Here is a 20,777-nt window from a genome sequence, read left to right as displayed (position 1 = left end):
TAACTACTTAGAAGTTACTCTATCAAAATAATATAACAATTGTTGATATAACAATTTTGTTGACTTTATTTAATCCTTTCAAATCTGCAATGTTAAAGAATCATCCAGTTACTTATGAATGTCCTTATCAAACTATATCACTGGTAAAATGAGACTGCAATGTGGACTTTTGAAATGAGTAAGGCAAATGTAGACTCTAACTAGTAGAGATCTGCCAGCATCCACCCTTCTAAGAACACCTCAGTTTCCTGTGGTGAACGGCCTCCTCCAGGACTCCTTTAGGTTCATGTGGTATATGGGAGGAGCATCACCTACATTTAAGTAACCAGGAACAGTATTTTCCATCCCCTAGCTATAGTGGCTGGTTCAGGAATGTGCACATAATCCAAGGCAGACCAGTAACAGTGAGCTCCTGGACTTTAGCTGTAACTATTAGGCAAGAGTATCTCATGCCAGTGGGATCAGAAAGCTAGCAGATTATAAGCCTTGAGCTTCTAGCGGCCATCATTCTGTGTGAGAATGAAACCGACTCAGAATAATACTGACAACAGCAAAGGAAAGCACTACTATTATATCCTATTTACTATGTGTCAGGCATTGTTTTAAGAGCTTTATATACACTAAACATGTAATCCTTACAATGAACAGATGTCCAGAGATGTGGCACATTGCCCTAGGTTATACACAAGTGGAATTTGAATTCTAGCGGGATCTGTGTCCCTCATGCCATGTACACTCATCAAAAAAATGAGAGCCAAAGGATAAAGCCTGTCTCAAAGAGAACCATCTGAGCACCTACATCCAGATTGGGCCTGCAGTGTGCAGCTGGACTCTTCACTTAATGAACTCAGATTCATCATTGCATTATTCACAACAGAAAGTGAAAAGAACCTAAATGCTCTATGATGGTGGTTAAATAATAATATGAATAGGAATATGATGGCATATACATAGCCTTTTAAAAATATATTATGGCTGGGTGCAGTGGCTCATGCCTGTAATCCCACAACTTTGGGAGGCCAGGGTAGGAGGACTGCTTGAGCCCAGAAGTTCAAGACCAGCCTGGGCAACAAAGTGAGACCTCATCTCTACAAAAATTAGCCAGGCATGGTGGTATGGGCCTGTGGTCCCAGCAACTTGGGAGGCTCAGATGGGAGGATCGCTTGAGCCCTGGGAGGGAAAGGCTGCGGTTAGCCATGATCACACCACTGCACTCCAACCTGGGTGACTGGGTGAGGTCCTTTCTCACCAAAAACAAACAAACAAACAAACAAACAAACAAAAAAGACGTTTGTATATATTTTTATTTTTTTAGAAACGACCTCAAACTCCTGGGCTCAGCCTCCCTAAGTAGGGACCCTGGGATTACAGGCATGAGCCATTGTGCTCAGCCCTAAAACAGTTTTGAAGAATATTTATACGTATGAAAAAATGCTATTTTTTATGCATTATAATAATTTTGTAAATAAGAAATGTATGCGCAACAAATCTACAAATATAGTAAAATATAGTGATGATCTCTCTCAAAAAATTGTGGGAAAGTTGATTTTATATTTTTTCATGAATTGTTGGTGTTTTCTACAATAATGTTTTAAAATTACAGAAGGCAAAAAGAAGGCAAATTCTTAAGATGTAAAATACTCTTAACTCAAACTACAAAACTTCTTCAGTATCTTACACTAAATTGAACCTAAATTAAACTTACAGTTCATTCAATCACAGAATGTAAACTCCATGAAGGTAATATGATTTTTCCTGCTTAATGTACTGTTGTGCCTCTAATGGCTACATCAGTACCTGGCACCTGAGTACTTGTTCAATGAAAGGTGAAGAGAAAAATGAACTGGCAGTGTATTTCCACCATACTAGCAAGATGTTTATTTAAAAACATTTAAAAAGTGTTTTTTAAAAAACATTCTAGTTAAGACGAGATAATTCAATGTTCAAGCTAATAATTCTATACCATTTTAAGAGTCTGAATTTACTTTTAAGTAAAAAAAGGCAGAGAAAAAGAGTGAAGGATACAGAATTATCTTGATTATGCACTGCTGTTATTATTCCCGTGCTAAAGACGCCTTTTGTTTCAATAAAACTATCAATATTTACTGAGAATGAGAGCTCTGAATCAAAGGCAAGAGAAAGAGACCTGTAAATAGTGCTGTTCATACTAGTTGCCCCCAGTAGTTCCCAGGCCTCACTTCCAAGCTGCCTTAAGTAATTTTTACTTTCTGAATATAAAGCCAACTGTGGAGGGGTCAGACAGCTGAGGACTGAACTTCTTAAAAATTGGCTTCAGAGAAAAGCATAACATTACAACTGAGGCGGCCGAGCACAGTGGCTCACGTCTGTAATCTCAGCACTTTGGGAGGCTGACGCAGGTGGATCACCAGATCAGGAGATAGAGACCATCCTGGCTAACACGGTGAACCCCATCTCTACTAAAAATACAAAAATTACCTGGGCATGGTGGCATGCACCTGCAGTCCCAGCTACTTGGGAGGCTGAGGCAGGAGAATTGTTTGAACCTGGGAGGCAGACGTTGCAGTGAGCAGAGATCGCGCCACTGCACTCCAGCCTGGGTGACAAAGCATGACACCGTCTCAAAAAAAAAAAAAAGTTACAGCTGAGGCATCAGGTCTTAAGGTTTAAAACAGTCTCATAATTGTCACATTATCATATTATGTCAACTCTGAAAATAAATGCACACTCATCCCAGAGTCTCCAAAATCTTTATCTTTAGAATCCAACCTTGTTTTAAGAAGTAGTAAAATGAAGGAGCACTGTTAGTAGTCACCTGACAAAAGCTGTCCATTATTCCTGACATTAAAAATTGAATGCAATGATTTAAAAAACATAATACATTAACATTTACATAATATATTTAGAATCACATGGTTTCCAGTGATTAGAATTCAGTCATGTCTGGAAAGGAGAAGACAGTGGCTAGGCAGCACATTCCTTATAAAGGATACACAAATGGTATACTTAGGATGACTAATATTAAGAATTTAAACACGGTGCATTTTTTTCCTCAGAGGAAGCAATTTTAGTTTCTAAAGAGCATTTACTTCTGACATCTCGATTCCTGATTTCAGTGGCTGCAGACTACGTACTTCTGTGCCACACTTAGGACAAGTAAAGTACATGTCAAATAAGAAACTACTCTTAGCACAGAAATAACAGAAAATATGCTCACATCCTATGGTGTGAGGCATGGTGGGCCACTCTCCACATAGAGCGCATTCTTTGCCACTGGTGGCTAATGTATTGTCACTATTAGGTGCACCAGTAAGAGGAATACACCATGAAGACAGCTTGGCTTTCAACTTCTGGACATTGATAAGTGGTAAGAGAAAAATCAGAAATTCAGCAAAACCATGCCAGAGAAGTTCCCTATTCATGTATTCAAAGCCAACTTCACGTATGTTTTGAGGCTTGCAAAATACAGAATGAATACCTAGGAGACGTTCTGTCAAAGTTGCAAACTTTCCCCTCTGAAGGAAAATCAAAAAATTAATCAGCCCACCTAATTTCAAAAGTCCAATCACAAAATTCACACACTGCTTGACTTTCCCAAATGATGCTAAATGATGGTTTCGAAACAAATCATAGCATCGTTCTTCTAACCACCTCCCACCAACTGTACAAACAGCATACCAGATTTTTTGATTTTTACTGGGTGGCTGATATCTCAGGTTAGGGGAAAAATCATTTTTGTACTTAATATTCAAAACTGACTGTCCCACTGTGGCATTTTTGGAGTAGATGGTGAATCTCCACAAGAAAACCCATAAGCACGCTTTCACCTCTGGCTCAAAGCGAGCTAACAGCCCAGGTTTAAATCCATGAAAGCACTGAGTAAACTGGGACCAAACTAGCTGCTCCAGGGCCTTGTTTAGTTCAAGTGCATCCAACTGGCTTATTCTTAGCACTCTGTTTGCACTCTTCGCATTCTCTTTTCTGGAAGCCATGTCGTCTCTGAAGGTCTCTAGGAAAAAATACAATTGAAGAACATTAGCAAAGAGTTGCAATCTTGTACAACCTCCTCAACTTACGCCTGGAAACTGTCATACACAAATTACACAGGACACATAAGAGATGAGCCTTTCAGTAGTCTCAAATAGTACAGCGAATAATCACTTCTTACTTGAAACTTCTGTCTCGTCTCTCAGAGCCTTTCTTTCTCCCCCTGCCTTTTTTTCTTAATTTCTTTTTCTTTTTTCTTGGCCCTCTTCATCAAAGAAATAACAACAAAACAAAACAAAACTGTACCCTCTTTCCACAAATATACTTCTAAGCAATACTCTTTGGTCAGATATTCTAGCAGGGAGACATTAAAATCCTGAAGCTAACAGAAAGGAGGCTGAATAACATGACTAATGAAGAGATATAGGAAGGTAATAAATACAACTATATAGAACATTCCAATAGATGGTTAAGTCAAGACCTCAGTTTATTTTCCAGCACTACTACTGACTCCAAAGGTGTTATTTTTCAGCAAGTCATTTAATCTTTCTCAAATACATTTTATATGTGCAAAGGAAGTTTGCAAAAGAAAAATAAATGAACAATACATGGTTACTATTCTATCACGCTATTGCTGAAAATAAATAGTACTAAATCTTAGTATGAAGGAACAAGAATGCAGAAATATCATTATTAAGGTACTAAAAATGTATATATCACACAGTACTCTAAGAAAACTATGATATAAAAATATATACCACAATAATGCCATAAATAGACTAAGGAAACAAATTGGTGCTAAAGGGAAAAAAATTTAAATGAAATATAAGAAGCTGAATGGTTAGCTAGGTACAGCTTACTGATTCAATACACATATATTATTATAAATATGTATTATGTGCAAGCTGATATAATTAAAACACCAAGTCACTGCTATAATCCAGTATACAGACCAGTTCAGATATTTTAAATATTATTAACTGGCAAATCCACCTATGACAAAAAAAAAAAAATGAGGCTTAAATTTAGTTGCTAAAATGGACCTCAGTATGATCTCATTTATATGTGGATTCTAAAAAAGTCAAACTTATTGAAACAGAGAGTAAAATGGTGGTTGGTAGGGGCTGGGAGGGTGAGAGAAATGGGAGATATTAGTCAAAGGGTGCAAATTTTCAGTTATAAGATGAGTAAGTTCTGGGGAACTCATGTCCAGAATAGCATAGTTAATATGCTCTATTGTTTCTTTGAAATTTGCCAAGAGCAAATCTGAAGTGTCCTCATCACACACATACACACAGGTGGTAAGTAACTATGGGTGGTGATTGATGTAATTAACTTGATTGTGGCAGTCATTTCACAATGGATACACATATGAAATCATTACATTGCACGCTCTGAATATATACCATTTTTACTTGCCAATTATACTCCAATAAAGCTAGGGGAAAAAAACACAAAAAAATTAAAATGGGCTATCACCACACCGGGCTTGATTATCATGTCTAGGCCTTTAAAAAGCCAATACCCTAACAGAAAGAACAGTTACTGAGGGAGGCATGGATCCTGCTGGAGCTCACTGCCACGGTCTGGTCACGTATTCTTCGACAAGTCATTTCCCCTGACCCTGACCTATGCCTTGGTTTCTTCACATGTAAAACAAAGGGCTGGAGATAAAATGGCCTTCAAAGTCCTTTCAAATTCTATTCTGTTATGATTTTTAGTAAAAAGATGATAAACACAATTTATTAGAAGGTAAAGTAAACTTGTACTTCTTGAAATTGGGAGTATCTTTGACAACCAAAGTTGTTTTCAAGAGGGAAGTTCTAAATTTACCCATGCATCCTAGAAGACTTAGTGGCAGAAGACTACATGTTTAACAAGTTCAAGTCCAGGAAACAAAAATGATCAATGAATAACAGGTTGTTTGGAGCTATTTTTCTCTCAAACCAGATATACAACAGGAATGCTTCTCACCATAAATGCCAAAGATCTTCTGGGGAGATCTCACCTTTTTCCCGTTCCTGCAGCTCCCTCAAGACTGGACAGCCTATAGCTATGACAGTGGGAATTTTTGCTCCAAGTTCTTCTGTGAAATCCTTGCCTCATACTTGCCAGAAGCTACATACAAAAAAGAATAAAGTTTAAAAGGGAGTTCCCTTTCCTCACTCTACAAATCAAATCCATTGCCAAGGACTGTTGGTACATGGTCCAAAATTTTTCCTAACCCATCTGTCACTCCCTATCCCCCACAAGCCTTTTCCTGAATTCTGGCTGCTCTCCTCTCTCATGGATTCCATCAAACTGGTCTACCTTACCTTCTGCCTCCTTCAGTGCATTCTCTACACTGCCAGTGTTCTAAAACACAAACCTCCCCAAATCCACTCCCAGCTTGCTTTCCTTCCTTACACATCACATCCAGTCAAAGAGTACCCCTTCTCCTGTTCACCAGTAGACTTCACTGTCTGTTCCCTTTGTGTGGAACAGTCCGTTTCCAATCTTTTAACTGAAAACTCATACTAAGATTTTAAGTACTGGCTCAGACATCACTTCCTTCTGACTCCAAATTTGGGTTGCTGCCCATCTAGTTGTTCCCTTGGCACTCTATTCTTTCCCTTTCTTGGCCTCTATGTACTGTACATAAACTACTTTTAAATGGTTTATTTCCTCCACTAGAGGATAAGCCAGTTGTAAAGATTATTTGAGCCTTATCACAGCTGAATCAGAACAACTATTTCAGTTCCTGGTACACAGAAGGCACTCTACAAACACTAGATAAATGAACAAATGAATAGGATGAAAGTCTGGGATGTGTGAAGGATAGAAAATATCAATTCCCATCCATTACCCTTTAAAATTATTTCAAATTACCATATCCAGAAAGATGATTATTACTAATTTCACCATGTTTATTGTGCATCTGTTATTTACCTGTTAATATGAGAGCTAGTGATATAATGGTACAACAGACACTGTTTTCAACCCTTGTGGAGGGTTGTGGAACGAGAGAGAAAAGTAAAGGTGTGCTGTATAAAATAAACAGGTGATTACAATAAGGTGCCATCAGTGATATGCAAGGGAAAATTCAGGGCACTATGGTTACAACTATACTTCAGAAGGTCAGAGAAGGCTTCCTGGAAGAGGCAATACCTAAGCAGTCACCTGATATTAGCATGCCAGCCTGGTAAAGGAGGGTAAGAATATTATTGCCAATGGTGAGAAGAGTAGGTACTAAGGACTAGAGGTGCACAGATGAGATAAGGCTGGAAAGAAGCAGGAGACAGGTCCTAAAGGCCCTAGAAGCCAAGCTGAGGAGGCTGTATTTTATGAAGAAGGTAACGGGAAGCCCTCAATAGTGGTACGCAAAGAACTAGTAAGATTTACATTTTAGACTACTTGTTCTGGCCACCCTGAGCAAGAATGGAATAGAGGCTGAGAGAAAGACTGGAAGCATAGAGACGAGTTAACAGGTTGTTAAAATGATCTAGTGAGAAACTAATGATGGCCTAAATTAGAAAAGTATCAATGGGGACAGAGAGAAAAGGGTTATCTTTGACAGTGGTGAGGTGGTAGAAGTGACACTATCTGGAGAGAAATAAGCCAAGAAAAACTGACTTAAGTAATTGAGTGATAGTGATCCAAGTCCCTGAAACAAGAAATACATGAGGCAATACAGGTTTGAACAGAAAGATAATACATACATGCAATTTTAAACATCTGAGGATCCTATGAGACATCTAAGTGGAAAAGTTCAGTAGGCAGTTATGTAAATATGACAGAAAAAATCTGGGTAGAATTTTAGAAGTCTGATGCCCCTCTGGTAAAACTAATCTATTTTAAATCTACTTGATCTACATAAGTGCTAAAATCAAGAAGGCAGTGATTTAAAATAAGATAGATCTTGTCTATTTGTAACACATTCAACTTTCTTTGTAACAACGTAATCTTATTCCGGTAGTTTTTAACCGCTAACAGATATATGTGTCTATGATAAAGATACATATATCTCTGGGCTTTTAATCCTTCTAAACTGTGGTCTTCACCATCACAGTCCTGTGGTCTCTGCTCCACTAGTCTAGTGGTTTTCAAACTTGTGACTTCATCAGAATCACATAAGAAAACAGGCATACCTCAGAGACACTGCAGGTTAGGTTCCAGACCACTGCAATAAAGCAAATATCACAATAAAGTAAGTTACACAACTTTTTTGGTTTTCCAATGCATATAAAACTTATATTTTCACTATACTGCAGTCTATTAAGTGTGCAATAGCACTGTGCCTTAAAAACAATGTACATACCTTAATTAAAAATTACTTGATTGCTAAAAAATGCTAACAACCATCTGAGCCTTCAGTGAGTTATAATCTTTTTGATAGTGGAGGGTCCTGCCTTGATGTTGATGCCTGCTGACTGATCAGGGTGATGACTGCTGAAGGCTGGGGTGGTTGTGGCAATATCTTACAACAACAACAAAGTTTGCTGCATGGACTGACTCTTCATCTCATGAAAGATTTCTCTGTAGCATGCAAAGCTTTCCGATAGCATTTTACCAAGAGTAAACCTTCTTTCAAAACTGGAGTCAACAGTCTCAAACCCTGCCACTGCTTTATCAATTAAGTTTATGGGATATTCTAAATCCTTTGCTATCTTTTCAACAATGTTTACAGCATTTCCCCAGGTATAAACTCCATCTCAAGAAACCACTTTCTTTGCTTATCCATAAGAAGCAACTCACTGGGTGCAGTGGCTCATGCCTATAATTCCAGCCCTTTGGGAGGCCAAGGGAGGATTTCTGGGCAACACAGGGAGACACTGTCTCTACAAAAACTAAAAAAAAAAAAAAAAAAAAAAATTAGCCAGGCGTGCTGGCATGCACCTGTAGTCCTAGCTACTAAGGGGAGGCTGACGCAGGAGAGTTGCTTGAGCCCAGGAGATTGAGAGGCTGCAGTGAGCTGACTGTGCTGTTGTTCACCAGCCTGAGTGCCAGAGCATGACCTTCGTTTCAAAAAAAAAAAGAGGGGAAGCAAGTCCTTATCCATTCAAGTTCTATTATGAGATTGTAGCAAATCAGTCACATCTTTAGGCTCCACTCTAATTCTAGCTCTCTTACTATTTCCATCACATCTATAGTTACTTCCTCCACTGAAGTCTTGAACTCCTCAAAGTCATCCACAGTGGTTAGAATCAACTTCTTACAAACTCCTGTTCATGTTGATATGTTGACCTTCTCTCACGAATCATGTTCTTAATGGTACACAGAATGGCGAATCTTTTCCAGAAGGTTTTCAATTTACTTTGCCCAGATCCATCAGAGAAATTGCTATTGGCAACTATAGGCTTATGAAATGTAGTTCTTAAAAAATAAGATATAAAAGTCAAAATTACTCCTTGATCCATGGGATGCAGAATGAATGCTGTGATAGCAGGCATGAAAACACTAATCTCCTTGTACATCTTCGTCAGAGCTCTTGGGTGACTAAGGTACATATCAATGAGCAGTAATATTTTGAAATAATTTTTTTTGAACAAGTCTCACCTGTGTGCTTAAAATATTCAGTAAACCATGCTGTAAACAGATGTGCTGTCATCCAGGCTTTGTTTTTCTTCATTTATAAAGTACAGGCAGAGTAGTTCTAGCATAATTCTTAAGGGTCTTCGAATTTTTAGAATGGTAAATAAGCACCGGCTTCAACTTAAGAGCCACCAGCTACACTAACCCACAACAGGAGAGTCAGCCTGTCCTTTGAAGCTCTGAAGCCACATATTGGCTTCTCCTCTCTAGCTATCAGTGTTACATGGCATTTTCTTCCAATATAAGCCTTTTGTCTATCTTGAAAATATATTGTCTAGCGTAGTCACCTTCATCAATTATTTAGCTAAAGCTTCTGGATAACTTGCTGCAGCTCTGATGTCAGCATTTGCTGCTTCAGCTTTCATGTTTATATCATAAATGGTTATTTCCTTAAATCTCACGAACCAACCTCTGCTAGCTTCCACCTTTTCTTCTGCAGATTCCTCACCTCTCTGTCTTAAAGAATTGAAGAGAGTTAGGAACTTGCTCTGGACTAGGCTTTGGCTTAAAGGAATTTTGTGGCTGGTTTGATCTTCTATCTAGACGACTAAAACTTGTCCCACATCATCAGCAATAAGGCTGTTCACTTTCTTTAATTCATGTGTTCCCTGGAGGATCACTTTTAATTTCCTTCAAGAACTTTTCCTCTGCATTCACAACTTGGCTGTTTGGTATAAAAGGTCTACCTTTTGGCCTGTGTTGGCTTCTGACATGGCTTCCTCACTAAGCTTAGCAAAATCTAGCAAAATCATTGCTAGATTTTGATTTAAAGTGAGAGATATACAACCCTTCCTTTCACTTGAACACTTAAGAGGCCATTGTAGGCTTATCTTAATTGGCCTAATTTCAACATTGTTGTGTCTTAGGGAATAGGCAAGTCAGCAGAACAGTCAGAACACCCAATATTTATTAAGTTCACCATCTTATATGGATACAGTTCGTGGTGCCCCAGAACAGTTACAATAGTAATAACAAAGATCACTGATCACAGGTTACCACTAAGAATATCATAATAAAAAAAAGTCTGAAATATTGCCAAGAATTACCTAAACGTTACACAGAGACACCAAGTTGAGTACATGCTGTTGGAAAAAAATTGTGCAGATAAACTTGATTGACTCAGGTTTGCTACAAACCTTTAATTTGTAAAAGCAGTATCTGCAAACCAGAAGAAAGCACAGTAAAATATAATGAGGTGTGAACTAGGCTATACCAGGTAGGTTTGTGTGAGTACACCCTATGATGTTCACACAATGATGAAATCATCAAACTATGCGTTTCTCAGAATGTACCCCCTTGATAAGCAACTCATAACTGCATCTCTTCCTCAGGTTCCTTAGTGATATTTAGTGAGAAACTGGTCAGAGTGAGTGGTTTGTCAGAAGAATCTTCTATTTCAAGTTTCTTGTTTTTGGAGGAATTACACTTAAAAACATTCAGTAAAAATAGGAATTTTTAACAACTGCCAGAAAAGGAGACCTAAAACGGTCTTTAACCAATACAATATTTAACAATACTTATTATCAGAAAATTCTTTCTTATCCCTTCTGTTACAGTTTAACATTTTTTTCTTTCTTCTTTTCCTCCCCAGGCCTGGCCTCAGTGTAGATTAGGAACAGCTGGGTTTGCTCTCCTCCCTACTAAGACTCTTTAATAGACCAAAAGACTATTATTAAACTGTTCTTCAGCCTTTGCTCCTCCAGATTAATTTCTCTATTTTTTGTTTTAGGTTTTATTTTCCAATATTTTAGTCATTTTTGTGACTTCTTTTAGTTGTAAACATAGAACAGACACTGTCTATTACACACCATAGTTCATTAAAGTGGAATACTTCTCCCATGCTCTACATTCTTCTTTAGGCATCTGTCACAGAGTGGAAAAAGCAGATTTAAAATCAAACAGGCCTGGGCTCAAGTTCTAGCTCTGTCACTTACTTGCTATGAGATCTTAAAAAACTTCATTAGCCTCGGATTCTTCTCCTAAAAGTTGGAAATAACAGCTACCTCACAAAGTTGTTGAGATTAAACCAGATAATGTTACGAAAGTGGTTTAGAAGCCATAAAGCAGTATTATTTATTACATTATTGTTGCTTTGGCTAGGGATGAGCATGAAAAGTAACAGGCCCCAAACTAATTTTGGCAAATCTCATTTCAAAAGACTGAAACCTTCACTGTTAGTTATAGTAATGCCTCAATCAACCTGTATCAAAATGTTTTTCCAGGAAATATTGACATCATTAAGACATAAATTGTGGCAGTTAAACCACGAACATGATGTCACCCTTATGTGTGCATGTGGGAGGGGCCAGGCAGGAGTGGGCAGAGATAATGATGGTTCAGTGGAACTCACTGCCCACTTAACTTGCACCTTGTCTGAAAGGATATGACACAGTGTGGATAGAGAAAAGAGACGGGTTCCCGCATGACCTGCTCCCGTGATTATTTAGCCCCTATCAACATAGTTGTGCCTGTTATCTTGAAGTAAAGAAACCTCATGAAAGCACACTTACAATATTTGACTCTAGGGTGCTTTGCTGCACACAACATGGTACAGGCAGTCCAAGACAAGCAACAAATTTGTATTCATCACCAGCATATTACATTCAGTTCTTCCTCATCACACATACTCCCACCCCACCCCTCTCTTTCTGGCAGGTACAGCTATTCTAGAATACTCTCTTTAGAAAAGGGCAGCAAAGGAGTAGAAGAAAATGATGAAATCAAAATAACTAGAAATTCAATTAACCCAATTATGGAATCTTCTTCCCTCTACAGCAGTACAACAAGATTTGTTATAATACGTAAGAAGCATAAATGCCATAAACGACTTTATATCACATAAAATTATTCCCAATATAGTGTAAGCAGTTTATGTTTTAGTGAATTCTAATTCTCTGACAACTGGTTACTCAATGTAACAAATATATACTGGACACCTACCAAATACAAGGCATTCTCCTAGGTACCAGAGATTCAATCTAAATATTTAACTGTCAGCTAACTTCCTTTTATTCAAGCATTTTAAAAGACATAGGAAATCAGGACTGGCCATTGATCTCTGAAGTGAAGAATGGATCCCAAAACGTGAAAACATTATAAAGGATCACAAAAACTTACCAAGGAGAAAACAGGAAAATGGTATGTAAGGCAAGGGAACAGGCTGTGTGAAAGCCCAGAAATGTGCAAGCTCCTGACCATAGCCTAGCTGGGACATATGGACACGGGTTGCAGCATGAGCTGCATCCTTGGTTATTTAACCCCCGTCAATGTGGCTGCATCTGTTATCTGGAAGGAGACAAGTCATCTGCCGTGACCAAAGCAGGCTGGCAGGAGAGACTGGCTGAAGTGTCAACCTAGCCACATTGTAAAAAGAACCTGTGTTAAGGAAATTGTATTGATTCTGTAGGCATGAATAATCATTGAAGAGAAGAGACATAATGGGATATAAATTTCAAAAGATTAATCTGACGGCAGAGTTCAATAAAACTGAAGAAAAGGAAAACTGCCGTTCTGGGAGACCAGATTTATAGGATTCCTGCAACAATTCAGGGGCCTACCTATGATGCTAACAACTTCCTGGAAAAGTCAAAGTAATTTAACTTACTTAAGAACCATGGAAATCAAGAGGAAGATTATACTATCCCTTCACATTTTTGGGTCAAAAATTCCCAGTGCTTTTGGTAAACTAGTACTCTCCTTAATTCTGTTACAAGGATTGCCAACACCCATGCCCAACCACTGGTAAGTCTATTTTGACTTTACCTTCAATAATTTAAGTAAGCTTTAACAATTTCTATATTATTGGTCACTGTAAATTAGTATTTAGTTTTATAAATGTAAGCTCAAACTTGAATATTTTAAAAAATTACAAGCTAACTGCTTTTTTTAAAAAGAATTGCTTTGAATTGAAACCACCATTAAATTTAATTCTAATAGATTTTTCCTATTCTACCTTTTCATACACAATCCTACCAGCCACCCACTCCTGCAATTCTCGAACTATACTAACTTTAAGATTCCAAAATGCTAACCCAGGGGAGGGGAGAGATATATTTATTGGCTATGCAAAGAGATATATAAAAATACGTAACTAAAATTATAATTGGCAGTAAATAATCTTAGCGTTTAGTGAACGATTCTACCATGTTAAGGATATGTGAAAAAGATGCTTAAGGCAAAATCAAGACCAGATAAAAAGTATAGCATCTACTAGGGTTCGTGTGATTAACTTGTCACATAAATATGTTTAAGACAAAACGATCTAGTACTAAAAACTATTAAAAGGGTCTCCTGCTGACATTTTATCACTAAACATGTCACACTGCTTTTCTTTCACAGAAAAAGACAACTAAAAATTATTTACTAAGAGCAGCAATATATAACCTTATCCCTTAAATAACTCGTGCTTTCCTTTTATGTTTTTCATATCCCAAAATAAAAACTTTGCCATCTATATCACATTCCAAAAACTAAACAAATGACTGTATCTCACTGAGGAAGAAGGAACGTATCAGGATGTATTTTATAGTTTTATTGAGTATAGTACAAATTATGAATGAATATATTTTCTTTAAAAACATGTTATTGACAGAAATCTATCAATAATAATGTGGGTATTGTCAAGGGCCTGTCAATATTAACGTAATTATGATTAAGGGGATAACATGGATTTTAGCTATAATACCATGTAACATCTCCTACATCGCTGCTATCAATATACACATTATTATTGACCTGTTCCAAGACTCTCAGTATTAGAGGTATTACCATTAGGCATATTTGTCAATGCATACTGCCTACAAAATTCTGCATTTAAATTTACAGTCCTGTAAACTTTGTCAGCAGAAATGTGATTCTCAAGTAATCTCTACTGTGTCATACCCACTCATGCACCCCCTGCCAGGCTATTCTTTTCCATCTCCACAATAACAAACTAAGTTTTAGAATGAAAATGTCACTGCCACACCATCTTAAATGTTCTAGCAATCAAAGTGGATGAGACCACGTTCACTGTTTTCTCTTTCTGAAAATGTTAAACTAGCATTTCATATTATGAGGTTATATGAGTAAAATTCTATGACTAGACATCTTAAGTTTTGAACCTATAACCTACTATTTTATTTCCTTTGTGTAGTCAGATAGATTTACTGTCCATTGTATTGAAATCAATACTAATAAATGGGACGTGCATCAAAGACGGATTTAACTGGACACTGATTCCCAGAACACGTTTCAAATATGGGCAAAAGAAAAAAGGCTATGGCTGAAGCCCATTAGAACACTGTGACCTCTGGCACTGTGAACAGGCCTAACAACTCTAAGTTCAAATCCCACTTCTGCCACAGACTTGCTAAGTGCCTTGTCACTACTTTCTCGTTCCTCTCTTTCACCATACATAAACTAAGTTTTAATAGTTTATAGACACCTGATGTTGTAAATCCCAGTTGTGCTCATTTGGGTATAGCCAAGATATGTGAAATTTTAAAACTGTGTTATGTCCAACAGACCTCTAAATTACTTTTAACTTCAATGAACATTGCCTCATCAAAATCCAAATAGGATTTTTCTTTTTGAAGTGGTAGTGGATACATGACAAAACATTTCTAAAATGTACCTGAAAGATAAACTTCAAAGTTGCACATATTTCTCAAAAATATGGACAATGGTAAGTAACCTGCCCTAGAAGAGGGGAAAATATCTTTTTTTTTTCCATTTAGGGAGAAGAGGAAACTCAACACAACTCAAGATTATATTGAGTCTTATACAATCAACTGAGTGCCTTACTTATCTCATATACAATATAGTTATTCAAGTATCTAAAACTAGCACAAAATACTTTTTTTAAACCTTAGAAAAGAATTTCCAATACTTGGGCCTAGCTTTATAAGTATATTTTTAAGATAACAGCATGGCACTCATATTTTTTTCTTTCAGAAACCTGATACTTCTGAGTCTGAGAATGCTTATTGTGAAAATAAAGAACAGATGTTGGAGCGAGTATTGGGGAAAGCAGAGTTAAACTGCCTCTGATTAGCTCTGTATTCTAGCCCAGGTTCACTAACAGATTGTGTGACTCTAGACAAGTCATTTTATTACACTATACTCTTCATTGGCTAAAAAAAGAAACAAACAAACAAAAGCAACTGTAAGTTTACCTACCTATCTAGAATCCTTATAGAAACTGTTTTAGGAAATCTTGGAAGGGAAAGGGAAAAAAATAAAAGAACAGCTATTTCCAATTGCAAAAGAGCAATATAGGACATGAGGAAAATAGAGAAATCAGAGCAGGACACAGGAGACAGAGACAGTATTCATGGAGAGTAACAGTGAACCACTAAGGAAGACAATCCCAATGAACTTGTTAGTTTACAACCAGAGAAAACACCTAACACCTACCAGTTACTGAGTGCTAACAAGTGACTACTATAGCTAATTACCAGGTACAAATTTAAATATTAAATCATTTAATCCTTATAATACCAATAAAGAGCTTCTGTTATTACTTCTGTTCTAAAACAAGGAAATTGAGGTGCAAAGAGATTAGATGACTTGTGTGAAATCCCATGACCAGAGGGGGCAGAACCAGCTCTAAACCAGTGTCCTATACTGACAACGTGGTGATGGACCCAAAAGTTAAACATAAACACTTTAGGATGGTACCACAGGTCACACAGATGGGGCTACCTTAAAGAGGCCAAGTACTAAGAGTATAGGCATAAACTATGGGAAAAATACTAGTGCAAGTATGAACACGACACACATGAAATGTATGAGCAGCTAGATCTTTAAATACTCTATAAATAATTTAAAAATGGGCTTTAGAATCTAATTGCTTAAGAATTCTAAATGACTTGAAAATAACTGGAACAAACATTTAATTGCACATTTTATGGTACAAGAGAACACGGAAATATCCCCGAAGGAACAAAGAGCCATTAGCAATGGAATAGGAGGAACTACCATGTGATACATATCATGTACAAGGTACTATAACTTTTCTTTACATTCTTTATTTCATTTAATCCTCACAACACAGTAAGTACAGTATTATCATCTCCATTTTAAGAAGACAAAAATTAAGGCTTGAGAAGATTAACAACCCATCTAAAGTCAAGCTGGTAATAAGTAAATTTATGGTAAACATTAGAAAAACTGTAGAACATACAAAATACACTTAGTAGAATGGATATTTGCTAAGCTTGGATCAAATTTAATCCCACAGAACTCAAAAGAAATCTTTTTCCCCTTCAAGATCATTCAAAAGACCAGACTGCCAGTCAAGCTGTCAGGACTGTAGATGGGGAAAGAAATTAAAGGAATGAGGTAAAGTTTTCCTTGTTGCTTGGGATGTATTTTGTCTATATTCCCCCCTCTCCCTGCCTCACTATACATGTGGTCAAAGGACCATTCAAAGGACCATGTCAAATCTGAACAAAAGGAATAGATGAGTGAAAAACTCAAGGTGTGAACATTAACTATTATGAACACATACATGCAAGGTGGAGGCAATGCCAACTCATTCATCTAACACTAAAAGACAAGTGGGCCGAGGTGGGCAGATCGCCTAAGGTCAGGAGTTCAAGACCAGTCTGGCCAACATGGTGAAACCCTGTCTCTACTAAAAATACAAAAATTAGCCAGGTGTGGTGGTGCATGCCTGTAATACCAGCTACTCGGGAGGCTGAGGCAGGAGAACTGCTTGAACTCGGGAGGCAGAGGTTACAGTGAGCTGAGACCGTGCCACTGCACTCCAGCCTGGGCAACAGAGCAAGACTCCGTCTCAAAAAAAAGAAAAGACAGTGGTTAGGCATAATCAAAACACCATTACACTTAAGTTCTTGGTTTTTGTTTTACTAGTAAGAAGAAAGAGAAGATAACTTGGATGGAATTTTATCTCATCTCATTGACAGGCAGTAATTAGGGAGATGTCTGATAAAAAGAAGATATATTAAATTGAGTAAGAAGCAACATAGAACAAGGTATTTTTATTGTATAGATGGGAATATGTTAGGAAGAAGTTTAATATCCCACACGGAGAAAGGCAGAGGACACTAGACATCCCTTCCTTGCCTCCACTTCCATGTAAAGAAACTACAGGGCTGGGTTTAAAAGAGCAGGATTACAGACAGGGCAAATGGAGCAATTTAGGGCTTTTCTCCTGAGGTTTCTTGTACATTCCAAAGGAATGGAAAAGGAACATGAAACATTTACAAACTGTTATCACTTCACACAAAAGAGGTACAGAGAACATCCAATTTGCTTCTAGGTTGTCCAACTCAGATCATCAAAAGAGGAAAAAATAAAATAATTCAAGAGAGAACTTCTGGCCAGAAATAAAGATTGTGCACATTCACACATTTTCCTTGTGCTATTGGAACCTGAGCATGTGGATGGTGTGCAAGAGGGAAAGAAACTTACAATTATTTGATGTTGTGAGAAAAACATGGGGCTAGGACTGAGCTCTTTTAATGGGTGTGATGATGAGCAAGCCTGCTAATACCTTTAACGTTCAGGTACCGAATATGTAAAATGAAAAATACTTGTCCTCCCTACGGCAAGAATCATTATGTGCATCAAATATAAGCAAAACTTTTATGGCTAAAATAAGAGGATATGGAGAAGAGAGAATAATAAATTCTAATTCTGATCATAAAGAAAAACATTTCAAATTTGTATTTATAAAATAAATTGAAAGAGAATAGGGACATATTTGGAGCTTTTAGAAATAAATTAGCTGTGAATATATTATTTTTAAAAACTGTAATAAATGTACATTGAGTACAAATGAATAACTATCCCCAAAACCAGAATTTTAATGCTAGAAGAAAAAGCAGATCATCTCGTTTAAGAAATAAATTGAATCTTAACAAGAACCTTGTTATTCAAGCGTAACACCTAAATGGCTGCTCTTGTTAAAATAAACCTGAGGGTGGGCTTGCTTTGTCTTTCCCTGCATGGCTCCAGAAAATTTCTACACAAGTTCTCCTATGCAACAGTTTTAAAACCAAAGCTTGAGTACTAACACTAATTTCTAAAAATAAGGAGAATACGGCCAAGAGGTAAAATTGTACAAAGGCAACCAGAGTCAGGACTGGAATCCAACTGTCTTGATTTAGTCTAATACTCTTTAGTCTACTAGTCTAGTATTCGCTCTATGTCCTGTCACTTCTATTTTTTTTTTAAGAAAAAAATATGAAGGGTTTTTTTTTTTGACTCTGTAAATAATTCTTTCAAATCTCTTTCTGGCTCAAGATCACTCAACTGTAATCTTTCTGGAAACAAGTAATTGATAATATAGGTGAGATCGGATAAGTTAAAAGAGCCACCCCAAGTTCATTCTGTTCAGGATTAAGTAAAGGTAACACTTTAGGGGAAGGTGTTTAGACTACAAGCTGCGGTGTTGTGAGCGCCCAAGTATCATTTAATTGTCCGAAACGTCAAGATAAAATATTTTCGAGGGGCATCACGGAAGTTTAACAATGTGTTAGACTTGAACGTTCAACAGCTTGCTCATTTTGCCAAAAGCCCTTTCACTAAATGTGGGAAATTTGGAAAATGGTACCTCAATAAATAAACAAACAACGATTTTTAATTTAAGAACCCAGGAAAAAATGTTAACAATTCTCACATTCAGATTTCTTACCAAAGTCAACGTGAAATATAACTAATTTATCGCAAGCAATTTTATCAGAAACTTTTCATTATCTCTTCCTCCATAAGAAAACCAAACTGCTTTTACGTGCGCTTTCAACAGTGTTAGAAAACTAAGCATACTCAATTTTTTTGTACTACATATAACACTTTACATGAACTTTCAGATATTAAGTAAAGCTTGGATCCTCAATTCTTTATAAAGCCGTTTATAAGAGGTAAATATCTTCACGACCGCCAAATGAGAGAAAAAGATTTCGAAGTTCGTCTCTTAAGTTACTACGTGGAATGCAGAGGGGCTCAATTGCAGCTGTGTGTGTGTTTATTTTTAATGCCGCGATCCTAAAAACATCCTTAGGACTTTAGGTTTGCTTCACTGCCTTTCCCAAAATTCAGCAGTTTTGATTTGCCTTTTCCAGGGAGACAGGAAGCCAATAAACAGGGGAAAAACAGCAAACGGCGACAATTACAAGGTCGTGAAACTCCACGACCTCCCAGCTGAAAACAAGACCTCGGGTTTGCACTCCGGCTCTCTAGGGCAGACACTGACCTTAGGAGTCTGCGAAACGCCCACACTCCACGTAACTTTCTCTGAAACATTCTCTGGAAAGCTTGTCTTTTCCTAGCCGAATCTGGATTACCAAGGCTTCCGGAACTCGCAGGCTTCCGGAGCGACGCAGGAGCCGGAAGTGGCTAAAAAAAAAAAAAGAAAAAGTTACACCAACGAGAACTGCGCTTTAGCGGCGCTGCGGAAGGCCGTGGATGGCCAAACAACCGCGAACGCCGACAAGCCGAAGAGCCGAAGGGCCGAAAAGCCGAAGCGGACACCCGCGCGCGGTGATTGGCCGGTTGGCCGGATGAAATCTGTCTCTGATTGGCAGGAGAGTCACGAACCGGTCAGCCCCGGGTCAGGGGCCGCAAGTGAGGACACTACAAGTGTCAAGGGGCCTAGGGGAAGCCGGGGCTTGGGAGGGCAGGGCTTTCTCTACTTGCGGACATAGCGAAGGGCCTCTGGCAGGCGCCGCCGGGTGGCGGCGAGACGCCTCCGCGCCTCCGGGGTTCCTTGTTGGCTGTCGGAGGAGGACCGGCTGAGGGATGGCCTGGTGGGGAGGGAGCCCTCGGGCAGGTAGCTGCGTCGGGCCCGGGGCAGTTGTGCTGCACTTGGAGACCTGCCCGCCTTCGGGGCCTGTGTGCACGGGGAGGATAGGCTGTTTATCTCTGCAGGCTCAGGAAGGCAGGTAGCTGGCCCGTCAGTCATCCGCCCTGCAAAGCGCTCCCGAGAGACCCCGTAGAGCGGACCGGACGCGCGCTCGCCTTCGGGCCAGCGCGCGCCTGGCCTGAGGTTTCCCGCCCCCGGAGGCCCTCACATCTCCCCGGTAACGCTTAGGAATTCGGGCAGCCAGCTCGCCTACCCCTGGGGAATCGAGGCAGAGCTTCTGGGAATCGGGTCTGAGGGAAGAGTGCTCACCAGGCAGTGACATGTAGCCGTTGAGGATCGCCACTGCCTTCTCGTTCTGTGGTATGAATGGCCGTGTCTCTCTAGAGAGTTAGTGCTGAAGTTTGAATGATGGCAGGCACTTCAGGATTCC

At 38.5% G+C, this 20,777-nt stretch overlaps 1 protein-coding gene across 3 annotated transcripts; it reads right to left on the bottom strand.

Moving 5' to 3' along the window:
• Nucleotides 1-1,854: 1,854 nt before the first annotated feature.
• Nucleotides 1,855-20,495, bottom strand: PEX2 (peroxisomal biogenesis factor 2). 3 transcript variants are annotated; one of them, XR_010134962.1, is made up of 5 exons: nucleotides 20,178-20,495; nucleotides 19,739-19,881; nucleotides 8,094-8,125; nucleotides 5,975-6,084; nucleotides 1,855-3,988 (listed from the first exon to the last, which is right to left on the bottom strand). XR_010134962.1 is itself a non-coding variant. In XM_004047172.5 (4 exons), the coding sequence occupies exon 4, from the start codon at nucleotides 3,969-3,971 to the stop codon at nucleotides 3,054-3,056; it is 918 nt and encodes a 305-aa protein (XP_004047220.3). In that variant the 5' UTR covers nucleotides 3,972-3,988; nucleotides 5,975-6,084; nucleotides 8,094-8,125; nucleotides 19,739-19,917; the 3' UTR covers nucleotides 1,855-3,053. The 3 variants fall into 3 exon arrangements, 2 of the variants coding, with proteins under 2 accessions (XP_004047220.3, XP_018888252.3); XM_004047172.5 differs by lacking the exon at nucleotides 20,178-20,495 and having other exon boundaries at nucleotides 19,739-19,917; XM_019032707.4 differs by lacking the exons at nucleotides 8,094-8,125; nucleotides 20,178-20,495 and having other exon boundaries at nucleotides 19,739-19,917.
• Between the last annotated feature and the right edge of the window lie 282 nt (nucleotides 20,496-20,777).

This window comes from Gorilla gorilla, chromosome 7, assembly GCF_029281585.2.
Source record: "Gorilla gorilla gorilla isolate KB3781 chromosome 7, NHGRI_mGorGor1-v2.1_pri, whole genome shotgun sequence".
NCBI classification, from domain to species: Eukaryota; Metazoa; Chordata; class Mammalia; order Primates; family Hominidae; genus Gorilla; species Gorilla gorilla.
Note: the sequence above shows the minus strand (reverse complement) of the source record. Positions and strands in the feature narration are given on the sequence as shown.